Raw genomic sequence first — 14,024 nt, 5'->3', positions numbered from 1 at the left:
ACAATAATGAAAATCAATCACCACGCAGTTTATATATATATTCAGCCTCTGGCTGACACAACCACGCAGTAATAATACTCTGACTCAAAAACCACCCTACTCAACTACACTCGTAAAGCTCAAAACCGACGAACTCACCTCTTCTGCCATCCAGGCAGGCATGTAGTAGAATAAAAACCAAATCCAAATCCATCAGTATAATAAAGTCTATATCATGTCCATAAGCAAATAAATCCAGAACATAATGAGTTCAAACAGTCTAGAACAAAAAAGAAACCAAAGAAAACCAAACATATCCTGGAGGTCTGCAGGACCAGCACTACGTGCAGTGAGGACTAGCGACTGGAACTCCCTCCTGACAGCATCAACCTGAAAATATCAACAATGGAGGCGGGGTGAGTCCAACACTCAGTAGGTTGATATGCAAAGTAAAGAAACAACACCTAGCACTAATCGTGCGTCTCCCGATAAGAAAGATAAGAATGCATCCGAAATAAACAGGAGAATCTGTACTAACCAGTCTGAGTATAAGGTCAAATCGAGGAATAAGAAATCACATGTGTCAAACATAGGTATCCAAACAATATACGGCGTATAAATGCGTGAAACACAAACACTGGCGATAAATGATCATGCGTATGATGCGATGATGCGTCTGGTCACCCCGGCGCGGTCGATCATCTCACACATAGGTGAGGCCGAGTGGGTAGGGTTGACAACCGTGCACTCTGTCACTACTCCCGATGAGTGACCGAGTGGACGGGATCTTTGTCGAGTACACCTATCCTCCTACCCCAAATCAGAGATGGGGGAGCTCAACTCCGGTACTCAAAGACGGGGAGGAATCCCTGCAGGATAACACGTTGTGTCACACTACCCATGAGCGGACCAAAGAGTCCCTGCTGCAACACACTCGGCTGAATCGACCACTAACCCATGAGTGGTGGTGTGTGCAGATCCATGTAACTGGCGATGTGCTCAAGACTATCGCACAGCATGCAATCACGCAAATGATGCGTGGCAATAATCATATAAACATCCGACCTAATCCATATATATAGAAATGTCACCCTAGGTCAAAGAATCATATCAAATCAAGGTACACAGAAGGTATAAAAACCTAGGTCCTGAACATGGTCAAGCATGGCATATCACTACCCCTATAAGCATGTATAAACAGGTAAAAATATACCTGAGATGCAAAACCAATCAATCAATCAAGCATGTAAGATTTGGGTAGTGATTAACCGAAAACAGATAAGAAACACAATTAATGCAACATGTTAATTTAATTACTAAGCATATCAAATGACATAAGTCAAAAGTACCCGCCTCCGAAAATAGAAAGGTCCGCGTCAAAGTCCTGTGTTATCAAACAGATAATGTATTTAGCTATATAGCTAAATAAAAATCTCCAAACCTATTTAATAACCTTATCCTTCCTTAGAAATGGAATTGATCCCATGTAACAAAACAAGCAATGGATTAAATTCAATACCAATCCAATTCTATACATAAACCTAATTCATCATATAAACTTAACTCACATCTACCATCATAATAGTCCAACCAACACAGAATCTACTACAAGGATCTGTTATCCTACACCTTACCTAGATTCCTAGCAGAAATGTTGCTGCCGAAGAAAAGTAGCCGCTGTTAGAAAGCTGCCGGACCCAAAACAAACCACAGAACAACACCTTGCTGGAATTCTTCCCACGAAACAGATCAATATGGTATCAAGCCATAATATCCTTGATCAGAACAAGAACAAATATCAAGCCATAGGAATCATAGATCTAAACACCAACCTAATTAACAACCTAACCTTACCTTAATCGATTTGTCTCCGAGAAAAATGAAGCAAGGCCGGCTGTAAAAATCAAACCCAGGGCACGGGACTGGTAAGGAAGATCCCTGCGATCGCCGGTTGCTCAAGCACGAAACAAGGCAGTGGCTGGCAGTGGCATCGGAGCCGGCTACAAGCTAGGGCACGGTGTTAGCGCAGGGGTGATCGAGAGTGAGGGGGTCTCGGAACATATCTGGTGGCCGGCACTGCTCTGTGCGACGGCGGCTCTCGGCTCCCGACGATCTAAGGCACAGACGATGGCGGCCGGCTGTCGGCGCTAGGCTGAGAAGAAGGGTCGGCGTCGACTCGGCCGGTGGCGGCGACGCGATGCAACGGGATTGATCCTCCTTCCGACGAGCCCCTGCTGGCCGAGGGGTTCCTGTCGCGAGGAGGAGGAACCGCCGCGGGCGGCAGCGGTTAGGGCAGAGAGATTTCGCGTGGGGAAGAAGAAGGGGCGCGGCACGGGTTCGGCAAGAGAAAAAAAAGAAAAAGAATTTAAAAGGGAAAAATCAACTTTTCCTCACTTAAATGGGGTAGCCTAAACAGGCTTTTCCGGGCCCCGTTTTTATCCCCGTCAACTCGTCCGTACGAGCTCCGAAAAATTCCCGAAAAATTTCTAAAAATTCCGGAAAATTCCCTTATTAATATTCGTCTATTTCCAGTATTTTACACTGATCCTTAGTGATCGAGATTGACCTTGAGTTTTAATATTTGTGTAAAGGATTTAAGTTAGATTTTATGTATTGTATTTGATATATGTACGTGTTTAAGTTGTGCGGGGACTTGATAGGACATGCATGGAATTCAAGGAGCTTGTGACTCGATGACGTTGACACACTCAATAGCTTGGAGGTTCTTTGGAGAATGAAGAAGGTTGCATGAGACGCGTGAGGGATCACAAGACGAGAAACATTGAAGTGGTGTTGGAGTAACTCATTGAGCATAACTTGATGCGACCAAATTAACAACTCGGTAGCTTGAGATCCTCTAGAGATCAAAGAAAGAAAGGGACATTTGATGTATTGCAGGATGAGGAGCATTGAGATCCAATGTTAATGACAACCAGAGGAGGCAAAATACGTAAGTGAAATGTGGAGAAAGACCTAGTGGAAAACTACCTTGATGGTGAAGTCATGTTGCAGAAGGTAAGCTCTGATATGTGAGCTGTGAGAGTTGAATGAATGGGAGAGGGTAGATCTCAACTTAGACCAACTCGATCATTATGATGATCATAGACGGACTTCAAGTCAATTGGTGTATGTTAATCAACCAACAAATAAAATATTTTTGTTCTTGGTTGAGTCGACTAAGCAATAGATTGATCTGTGGTCAGTCAACTTATGACAAATTCTAATTGACTAATAGTACGACAAGATAGTTGGAAGGAATCATTGATCTAATAAAGTTATGCAATAATGTTAGGATGATGTAAGAGCTATAGTAGAGCAGTCAATTAATGGTGGAATCCAATCAACTCAAGTAGTCATTAGTAGACATAGGTTGAGAAGATTAGGAAACCACTCGATTGATGATGGATATAATCAACTAATCAACAACATATCAGTAGAAAAACAAGTGAAACTTGAAGGTGTTGAAAGCTATAGAAAGGGAAGCAAGGTGGACATTTGAAGACCGACAAAATATAGATTGATTAGATCACATTGAACCTCTTCTAATCATTTAAGCCTTCCTCTTAGTTTTATCATCTTAATTTATGTTGTAAGAGGTTTCTCTACTTTTGGAGGTTATCGATGAAGGAGAAAGATGGTGGGCATTCCAAGAGTGACGACAAGTCATAGGCCATACACATTATTCAAATCATGTTACACGCCTTATTAGCAATGGTGACATGCTTTTATTTCTGTTTGCATTAATTCTTGTGTGACCTTGCTAGCTTATAGTAAAAGTGGGATTAGTTTGTATTTGTAAGAAAATTGCTTCCACCCCTCTAGCAATCGGATCATCCATGCACATCATTCCTAACAAAACTAGGGAAATTGAACATGAAAAAAAATCCAGGGAATGGCAAGAATGTAGAGGTGCCAATTTAGAGCAAATATGGGGTGTCTAGGTCCATCAAGCACATTTTACAAAATAGCTTGAAATTGTACATAAAAAGACTTAGGGGAGTGATAGAAACAACGGTTCCAATTTATATATAGTAAAGTCAAGGTATTTAGGTCCATCAAGCACTTCTAGCAAAAAATACTTAATGCCTTGAAGTCCCCAAAACCAAAAAAAATTAAACGTGGGAAGACTTAGGGGAATACCAGAAATGTCATGATGCCAGTTTGTAACAAATCAGAGATGTTTTAAGTCTACTAGTTATATGAAAAATGTCATTCGACTAAATTCATAATTAGTCATAGTATGGAAAAAAATGTTTGATGCACCTAGATGTCTCAAAAATTACAAAAATTGAACATGGAAAGATTCAAGAGATTACCAAGATTGCAAAGGAACCAATTTGGACGAATCCGAGTTGTTTTGGTTCATCAAGCACTTTTTACAAACCACCAATATGAAAAGTTTCAATCAAGTGGTATTTTATCCAATCACCATATAAAATTATATGCATAATACCATTGCGGTTTAGCATCAGGTATCAATAATCATGATTTGGATCCATGTTGGATCATGAGAAGATTTTTGAGAATGGACATGTCCAGCCACATTTCATGGCATTTTCATACTATACATTCACATTAGATGTATATCAGTAATGATATTAATACTGTGATTACCATTGAAACTTGTTACAGTTACAGTGACTATGACTTCTTTAGTCTTGTACTAATTGATTTAATAGACTAGATTGTTTAAAGGGGTATTTAACTTATAAAGTTTGGCATGTTGAGGTCAACTAAGAAGTTGTGTGGTGTACAAGAGATCAAGTATAGCCCAAGTAGGAGATTGAAGGATTAATTCCACATTAGTGGGCTTAAATCTTCGTAAGGTTGGCTTATATTTGATTAACACACACACGACTAATTGTCGTCATTAAGAAAACTAAACCCCAATTAAGTGATCTAATACTTGATTGCATATAAAGGGGGTTTGGAATGTGTAGATCCAATAATCCGATTCATTAATATTGATGGGCTATTTATGAGATATGAGCTTTATGGTGGATAATCTCCACATGTTGGGTCGGGTATATAAAGGAAGAAAATTGATTCAATTAGAACATGCTGAATTGTGTTATCTTCTCCTCTATTCTTCTCCCCCATTGAGGACTTTGGGTTGCTGGCTCAATCTTATGGAAGACTTCCATTGTGCTTGCAGGATCTCTGATGATAAGTATGCAATATGATGACATTAGCGATGGATTCGAGTCAGCCCATTGATAGCCGTTGTATTAATTTCAGTTTTGTATTGCCTTATTGCTAGATGATAACTAGATCCTGGATTGATGCATCATATGAATTTTTTTTCAATGCTATTATTGCTTTCATTTACTCGCAACTTGATTGTGCTAAAGATTTCAGCATTATCATGGCATTGGACTAACAATTCTGGAGAGAACAAAGAGTTCAAAATTATTGTTTCAATCCATAAGAACTCCTCATGATCTGTAATAATCAATTTGTAATTGTCATAATTTCTGCAGAAGAATGAATGGCATCCCCAGAAGCCTCACATTAGTACGATATCTATCATATGGAGGAAGTCGATTGTCTAACCATCTCCATGGACAGACACTAAAAGAAGCCATGTTTTTCAAACAGTGATACTTGGGTTTCTAAGGTTAGCAAACTATGCTTAAATGGTTTCTCCACATTGCCACCGCATATTCCAGACCCAAAGTTGTCAAAGTTGAGTCATTTCAAGTTGGTGCAGAGCTGAGTCATTCCTAGTCGAGATGAGCTGAGTCATTCTGATTCGGAGCAAGGCTGAGTCATTTTGAGCTGAGTCACTCTGAATTGAGTCATTTCAAGCTGAGTCACTCTGAATTGAGTTCGATTTGAGCCATTCCAAGTTGAGTCACTCCAAGCTTTCCAGTCTAAACTCTTGAGTTCATGAATTGCTCGAGTTCTTGAACTCTTGATGAATGTCCATGCAGTCTCTCCTAGGCGTGGTCTCATCTTGCTTGCTGCTGGTCATACATGGCTATGCTCCATTGTCATCTCAAATCATACTTGGGCATGATCACTTGTAGTTACAGGTCCTACTTAGGTATGACCTCCCATCTATCATGTCATCCCAAGCCATATTTGAACATGGTCCTTTGCAGTTATAGTCCCTATCTAGAAATAATCTTCCACCTATTTTTACTTATAAATACTCAGGTATATTCACTAGAAAGGAGGGACCTACTCTCTCTAGATCTCTCTCTACTTATTTTTTTGTATTCTTCCTACTTCTACACATGTGTAACTTAAGCATCATATCAGTTTTGTCGAACAACTCCAACTCTCTCTGACACTCTTGCTTTTTGTGTCCAAGTTGCACGTAAGTTGATCCATCTCATCAGTAGGTTTCTGCCAGTTCACATATGTATTGGAAATTCATCAATTAACTTATCACAATAATACTTGTTAGAGCATTGCACAAATACATAATAGCAATCTGTAGGCCTAAATTTTAAAAATTCCGTAAGGAGATCTGCCTTATTAAGTTGTTCTACTCAAGAATTGAGGTAGCTTCCTTGTAAGTTTTATATGCAAGCCCCATTCATTTCATTGATAGTTTCACTCGTCTAAGGAGTCATAGGCAGAAAGCATTTAGCTTGTGTGTTTAAGGTGTGATGGTGTTTTTGTTAGTGCACCACACTTGGTTACATTTAGGAATAGATTTTAAGAAGGGGTGACATCTCTTTGGATTCGGACACTTCCTTGCACGATGCCTTTGGAGGCATCCAGCCCAGCATATTGATATGCCAACCCGGTCGAGTGACAAGAGTAGAAAAACTTCCCCTCTTGGGACTTCCATATAGCTAGCTAGTCTTGAATGGATCTAGGAACCTCTAAAGCTTTACTTGGTGCTAGCTAGATGCATGTGTGCTGTGCTTTATCTTCCAACGATTGTTTGGAAATGAGAAAACAATGGCTTCTTTATGGTTGGTTCGATATGTATTATAGAGTTTCTTATCTCTATGTCATTTGCCATGTAGCTTCTAGGATGGTAAATGAAAAAAATAGAATGAATAAACTTATTTATTAAACCATATAAAATTTAATGTCTAATTTTTACATTATTATAATATATATATATATATATATAGGACAATGACACTATTAATTGAGCTCATTCAAACTCAATAAGATTTTTTTAATAAACAAACTCGAACAAATTCCATAAATATACAATCAAGTTAGAACATAATTAAACTTTAGCTCGTTTACACCCCTAGCAACTTCCAGTTTGGTTTCAATTGCTTTCATGCTCCTCACAATTTGTAAGTGTTCTATCTGTAGTAGCCTCTAGGTTGCCATGTATACAATATACGAATCACTTCTAATATAATTTAGGTGAAAACTATTCACCCTGGTTCATCTCAATTAAAAAACATAGCACATGAAAATTTTAAAAAACAATTAGGTACATAATCTAAAAATAATTCCACGTGATTCTTTTTTTTTTTAATGCTTGTGCATAGTGTAAAAGTTGCAATGATAAAGACATCCACAGAGGAAAAGAAGCCTTTGTAGAACTTTCTTGTTTTTCCCCAAGTACTTAGCATTTAATTTAGATTGAGCTCTCCTTTGGGTTTTCATACTTCTCCATGGAGTAAAATTGAAGAGCTTTGTTTGATGGAACTATATATTGTTGATACAAATATGAGGCAAAGAAGTGTAAACGTTGGCAATTGCAGCTAAAACTTTGCCAGCATATTTTTCCACATGATCATTATTGGACAACAAAGAAAAGAAAGCATTGGTCAAATTCATATTCTTCCAAGAATTGTGTTGCAGAAGCTAGAAAAATGATTTGAATGATTAAAAAGATGAACGTCACTTAATCAGATATGCTACTTTGCACTGTGATAACACAAAATACTTTATATGGAGTCAGTATAAAGTGGTACCTTAACTCTAGCCTTGATTTGAGATGCAAGTGTTCAAAACATCATCTAAAAATCAAGGGATTGTCATTACATCCTCAGCAAGCACATCTTTGTCGCCTGGATGACCTTCAAACTGACTTCCGCACTCAAAAAGGTTGGGACCATTTTGTTTGTGTGTTTTCCGTCTTCCATCATTCATCTCGATGATCCTACTGATCTTTTCACTGATGCACATCTCCATCTGCTGTTCAGTGTCAGCATCGCCTAATGGAAGCCCAAGAAGTGAAGCGCATTCGTTTTGGAATTGTGGATCATCAGATGACAAGATCAAACCAGCAAGTGTTCTTGAAAGATTTGGAACATGCTTGTGAATCTGAAAAAATAAGGAAAAATAAGTAAATGCAACGGTAAAATCAGACATTGAACACGAAATTCTATTCTGTTGTTTGCATTGCCTAAATAAAACAGCTAGTAATGTTTGCACTAAACAAACATGTAGTATTAGATTCTTATAACTAGCAACGTAAGAGCATTCACATTAGCTTCCTTAAACACAGTATTTATTTTAAAATTTATATTTTATGTAAAAAAACTTACATTAACTGTCCTATCCATTCCCTAAATTTAGATTTCATGAATAGTAATTCTTTAAATTTAGGGAATGAAATCCATTCCTTAAACATTAAAATATCATTTAATTTGGGAGAGAAAAAAATAAGGGGAATGGATTGGATAATAAAAAGTAGATATTACATAGGAAGAGTAAAAATAATAAAAAAAACGTGAAAGAGATAGAAGAAAATAATAAAAAAAATAAAGATAATAAAAATTTTAGGGTACTTGATGTAGTGTAGTGAAAAATGATTGTCTAAATTTAATAAAATGGATGGTTTATCCCAAATTTTAAAAATATTATAGAGAAACTGATGTGGATGCTCAATTTGGTTCAGTAGAGATTAATCTGTAACAAGATTGAGAGAGAGAGTTGAAACATTAGTTGATAATCGTGACACTAATGTTTCTTTCTTGAAACTTTGAATAAAAAATGAGCAGTTAATTCCATCTTAATATGAAATAGCAGACTAATTATCAAATTGTTTTAAAGGAAAAGAAAGCGGTTAGAATGATCCTATCCAAATGTAGGACTGTTGAAGATAGTTTATTCAAATTACACTTGCACTCCTTGTCTCATTGGTTATATTGGTTTCCAATGGGTACAAAAGTAATGATCCCATCCAAATGTAGGACTGTTGAAGATAGTTTATTCAAATTACACTTGCACTCCTTGTCTCATTGGTTATATTGGTTTCCAATGGGTACAAAAGTAATGATCCCATCCAAATGTAGGACTGTTGAAGATAGTTTATTCAAATTACACTTGCACTCCTTGTCTCATTGGTTAAATTGGTTTCCAATGGGTACAAAAGTAATGATCCTATCCAAATGTAGGACTGTTGAAGATAGTTTATTGAAATTACACTTGCACTTCTTGTCTCATTGGTTACATTGGTTTCCAATGGGTAAAAAGTGTGGTGTTGCAAAGTCCAGCCATTGCAGCTAAAATTTTGATGATTAGTTTAACATGAATGTCAAACCCTCTTCTTTACAAAAATATATGCATAGCAAATACCTCGGAAACAAGTCAAGGGAAGCATCAGACTTGCATGAAGGGCATACCTTGTGTGCATGATAGCTGAGGAGTAATCCTGGGTATTTGGTCTTCAAGTCGTCCATTGCGATCTTAACTGCTTTCTTGATGAGGTTTTGATAAACTGAAGCACATTGATGGGTTTGCAGGATTGTATTTGAGAGGTTAAAGAAAACATAGCTATAACATTATTAGCAGAATAACATGGAAACAATCTATGACACGACAATGGCAATGGATATTGTTGTCGATAACAATGGATGAAAATGTCAATGTGGCCACATAATGGCATCTCCTCCCATTCAAGTACCACATTCCCATCCCCATCCATGATACTCTTCCTCAATCTTAAACCGTAATTTTGCCAATCAACACTTGTCACTGCATCGAGGGATGACTGAGAAGCTGATAAAGATGTAAAGTCTTGGAAATACGTAACCTACAGAAAAACTTGAATGTTAGAATCCGAAGAATGCTCAATTTAAACAGAAACATAGAAACGCCTATATAATTGCTCTTTCTAGTTTGGCGCACAATTTAAACAGAAACCTAGAAACACCTATATAATTGATGTACCTGCTGTAAACAGAAATAACTAGATCTACAGTTATGACAAAGCATCAATAATTTGTAAATCACAAGGAGCATAAGTAGCACAGGAGCCTCTACTGTGATGGCTAGTTCATCTGGTTGTCTTTTATTGGTGTCAAATTTTTATCCCATGCGGCATATTTTTTGTATGCAATATTAGCTTTCTAACCAAAAAAAAGTTGATCCATAAGGACACTGAACCTTAAAGATCTTCACTGAGAAATCAGTTATTCTTTTACAAGATGTTTTTAATGTTGTAATAAAAAACGTTGAGAACTCTCACATCTTCAAAACATTATGTTTACCAAAATCTAAATGTGCTGCATGTTTGCTTAATCTTTAAAAGTTTCATGGTTACATGCATTTCAGAACCAATTTGTTAACATGAGGTTTCCTATAAAGGCAGGTCTCTGAAAAGATTATCTCAAATTTCAGTTCATTCACCTAGTACAAACTTATCTTATTTTCATTTCCAGGCATACAATAAGTGAAATGGATCATGGGATGGATGACATGTAGGCAGAGCAATAAAGGGCTGTGAATAAGAGTTTATTGAGAAATCCACCTAGACCAACATGTACAGGTAAAACAGAATTAAAATAGCAGAGAGCAGCTCGACACACCAATAGTTAGGCAACACCTAGCAGAAGTTCAGTAGACGGGCTCTCACTCCATGAGATGATAAAGGCAAGATACCATAATCGTTTGGGACATCTAGATCCGCATTCAAAAGGACAATTTTTTCTCTAACTCATACATTCTCTAACTTACTTCAGTCCATCATATACTTTCAACCACATTGAACTTCATTTTAGCCAATTAAACAAGCTATTTTGCAGCAAGCTCCACTATCAATCAAACTGTTCACCATGTCCGAAGCTTCTGTTGGTGCGGGAAGCATCCGACGATCGAACCGGTGTTTTGATTATGTCAAAGGGTTCAAGTTAAGTTAGTTTGTGATCTAATGTGTGTAAATGAGGTTTCAGGAAAGTCCTAACCGCGGTTAGGCAGGTGAAAACCCTAGGAGGTGGTAACCCTAGGTCCTAGGGGGTGGTAACCTTAGGTGGAGGAAAACCCTAAGGGGCGGTAACCTTAGGTCCTAGGGGGTGGTAACCCTAGGTGGAGAAAAATCCTAGGGGGCGGTAACCCTAGGTCCTGGGGGTGGTAACCCTAGGCAGAAAGTCCAGTCGGTTTGGAGGACCAGACTAACATCAGGTAATCTCTCCTGAGGGGAGTAGGTGAGGATGCGTTCCCAGGAAGAGGGAGCAGTAGGCGTCGGTTCGACCTAGGATTTCCGGTAGGAAATCCGAAGTCAGAACCGGACAGTCCGAAGACTATCAATATATTTTTTTCGTATATTATCTGTTGAGTTCTAACTCTGTTTTGCAGGTGACTAACATTTTTATGCAGGGGTAGAACTGACCGGGATCGGTCGACCGAACCTTGGGATCAGTCGACCGAACCCCCAAGCCAGCAGATCAGTTTTCCAGAGATTGGACCAGCTTGACAAGGGGATCAATCGACCGAACCTTGGGATTGGTCGACCGAACCAAGGTTGGGCGTCGACTGGATCAGGGCGGCTGGACTGAGTCAGAGCAGCTGATCTGTCGACCGAACCTGTTTATCGGTCGACTGAACATGGGATAGAAGTTGACCAGGTTGAAGCGGAGCGAGTGGATCGGATGAGGTGGAGGTCATCTGATCGGTCGACCGAACCGGGGATCGGTCGACCGATTCGCTTCGATTCAAATCTGATCCCGAGGTTCGAGAATCTGGATAAGTCTTGCAGAGGTTATAAAAAGAAGCCTTGGGGTGCAGCTTCAAAAAGAACTCGAACAGAAGAACTTGTGATCTTGTACGCTGCTCCGAAAGCTTCAACTAGACTCTGCTACTCCGACAATCGACAACCACTTCGTTCATCTTTGTATTTGTCGGTATAATCTTTTAAAGTTTAATACTTGTACTTATTTGCTTGTAAAAGATTTGCGATATTATAGTTGTTGTCCACCGAAAGCGATCAACGATCGCGGGCCTTGGAGTAGGAGTCGCCCTAGGCTCCGAACCAAGTAAATCTTGGAGTCTTCTGTGTGTTTGTTATTTTATCTATTTCCGCTACTACTTCTCGAGTGTTTTACAAATCCGAAACGAGTGAAAGCCACGAGCACTATTTCCCTCCCCCCCCTCCCTCTCTAGCGCTTTCGATCCAACAGCTTCATCATCCTTAAACAATTTGGTTGGAATTGCTAAGTAACTCAGGCCAACTGGCAAACATCTCACTCTCACCCATCCACTAATTCCTGAAGGAACTCCACTTGATTTGATGCCTACACAACCAAACTCCACTCAACTTGACTTCCTATGACCATGTTCCCTATTAAGGTCAGAATGAGTTACTGATAAAAGGTACATCAATTGTAATCTGTTGCAAAAAATACCTCGAGTGCATCAATATAGATGTTTATATTTTCTTGTAAACTTTTTCCAAGAGACCCTTTATATTGTGTCTACTTCAAGGGAGGGATCTAATCCATGGAGAAAGGCAGGAAACACCTCGTATGATCTTCCCTCTCCCTTGCCAAATGCGAAGAAGCAATGAGAAGGTGGGATTGAAGGCAATTGCAGAACCAAAATTTCACCCAAAATTCTTTTGCTTAAAACTAGGCAACAATAGGAGGGTAGGGGGCATGAATTTAAAATTTTGATCTTACCTTCTCTCAATTTGTGAAATTACAGAGAAAAATCTAGAGGTATAAAATATTTCAGTATCCAAATTTTTTACACAGCGGCAGAGAAGCCGAGATCCATGCAAGGAAAATACCAGCGACTACTTCCTATATTCCTTGCGATATAAGAGTAGGCATCTTATCCATAGTATCTTTCTAGTGGGACTCTCCAAGAGCATCATAATTTGACCAATAAATTTTAACAGTTAACACGGATATGGCACACTAGCCAATAAATTTTCACACTTGACATGGATATAGCACACTAGCCAAAAGATGAATCCAAATTTAGAAAACAAAAGAAATAGGATGTAATAGTGGAAATACATTTTCCAATAGCTAAGCCTGACAAAAAAGGCATGCTGTCAGTGGATTTGCAAACGAGGTTATTGGGGAGGTTGTGATATAGTTTCAGAAGGTGGTGGGAAAGAATTAAGAAATATAATGTTTCAAATAAATATTACATCAATTGAAACATAAGATCATCAAAATACTGGATCATAGCCTATTACCGTTTTTGCTGGGTGGAGTATTTAAGAAAAATGAGTATCTCTACAAATTAATCGTATCGCATCTAGGGCTAAGAATATGCACAAAGCATAAATAACCAAAAACTTCTAATGGTAAAGAAAAGCCAACTTGATGGGAATAAAAATATGAAATATATTTTATGATGAGTACATATGAAGGTAAAGAATTAGTGAGATAGCACAAGGTAAGAGTTGTATCTCCAATATTGCTTATGCATATGCATAATAACATCATACTGCATGCAATGTTGTCAAGAAGAATAGTGATTCTTGTGTTCATCAACACCACTCTACTGGGAGGTATAGGTACATGTGAATTTAGTGAATAACACCTTGTGGTGCACTAAAACATGAAAAAAATTTGACTGTATGCACTTTGAGAGTATTATTAGTGCATAAAATTCTGATAGAAGAATAAATTTGTATCTTTATGCCATACAAAAAATTTTATTACATCAAGAACCTTAATTGATTTTTCAACAAGTAGACTCATGTCATACATTAAGCACATATGTTAAAGTGAACCAAGTGTACTAGGTTAAAGGGAAAAGAGGCATGTTCACAAGTACTAGAAGAAAAAGAGGTACAGAGATGTTTACTACACTCACATACTTCATAATAGAATTTAGTTGATGAGGGAGGAATAGAAATGAACACTCTAACTTTACACTAAAAA

At 38.2% G+C, this 14,024-nt stretch overlaps 1 protein-coding gene across 2 annotated transcripts in view; it reads right to left on the bottom strand.

The window, feature by feature from the left end:
* Nucleotides 1-307: 307 nt before the first annotated feature.
* LOC121985370 (NADPH-dependent aldo-keto reductase, chloroplastic-like) overlaps nt 308-14,024 on the bottom strand; it is a 65,161-nt gene continuing 51,444 nt past the window's right edge. For both annotated transcript variants that reach the window (XM_042538774.1, XM_042538775.1), the window contains exons 16-19: nt 9,747-9,943; nt 9,534-9,657; nt 7,878-8,229; nt 308-369 (exon numbers count right to left, since the gene is read on the bottom strand). In XM_042538774.1, coding sequence (XP_042394708.1) covers nt 7,930-8,229; nt 9,534-9,657; nt 9,747-9,943 — 621 coding nt within the window. In that variant the 3' untranslated portion in view covers nt 308-369; nt 7,878-7,929. The remainder of the gene's footprint in view (nt 370-7,877; nt 8,230-9,533; nt 9,658-9,746; nt 9,944-14,024) is intronic.

Source organism: Zingiber officinale, chromosome 5B (genome assembly GCF_018446385.1).
Source record: "Zingiber officinale cultivar Zhangliang chromosome 5B, Zo_v1.1, whole genome shotgun sequence".
Classification (NCBI taxonomy): Eukaryota; Viridiplantae; Streptophyta; class Magnoliopsida; order Zingiberales; family Zingiberaceae; genus Zingiber; species Zingiber officinale.
This window is presented reverse-complemented; position numbering and strand designations above follow the sequence as displayed.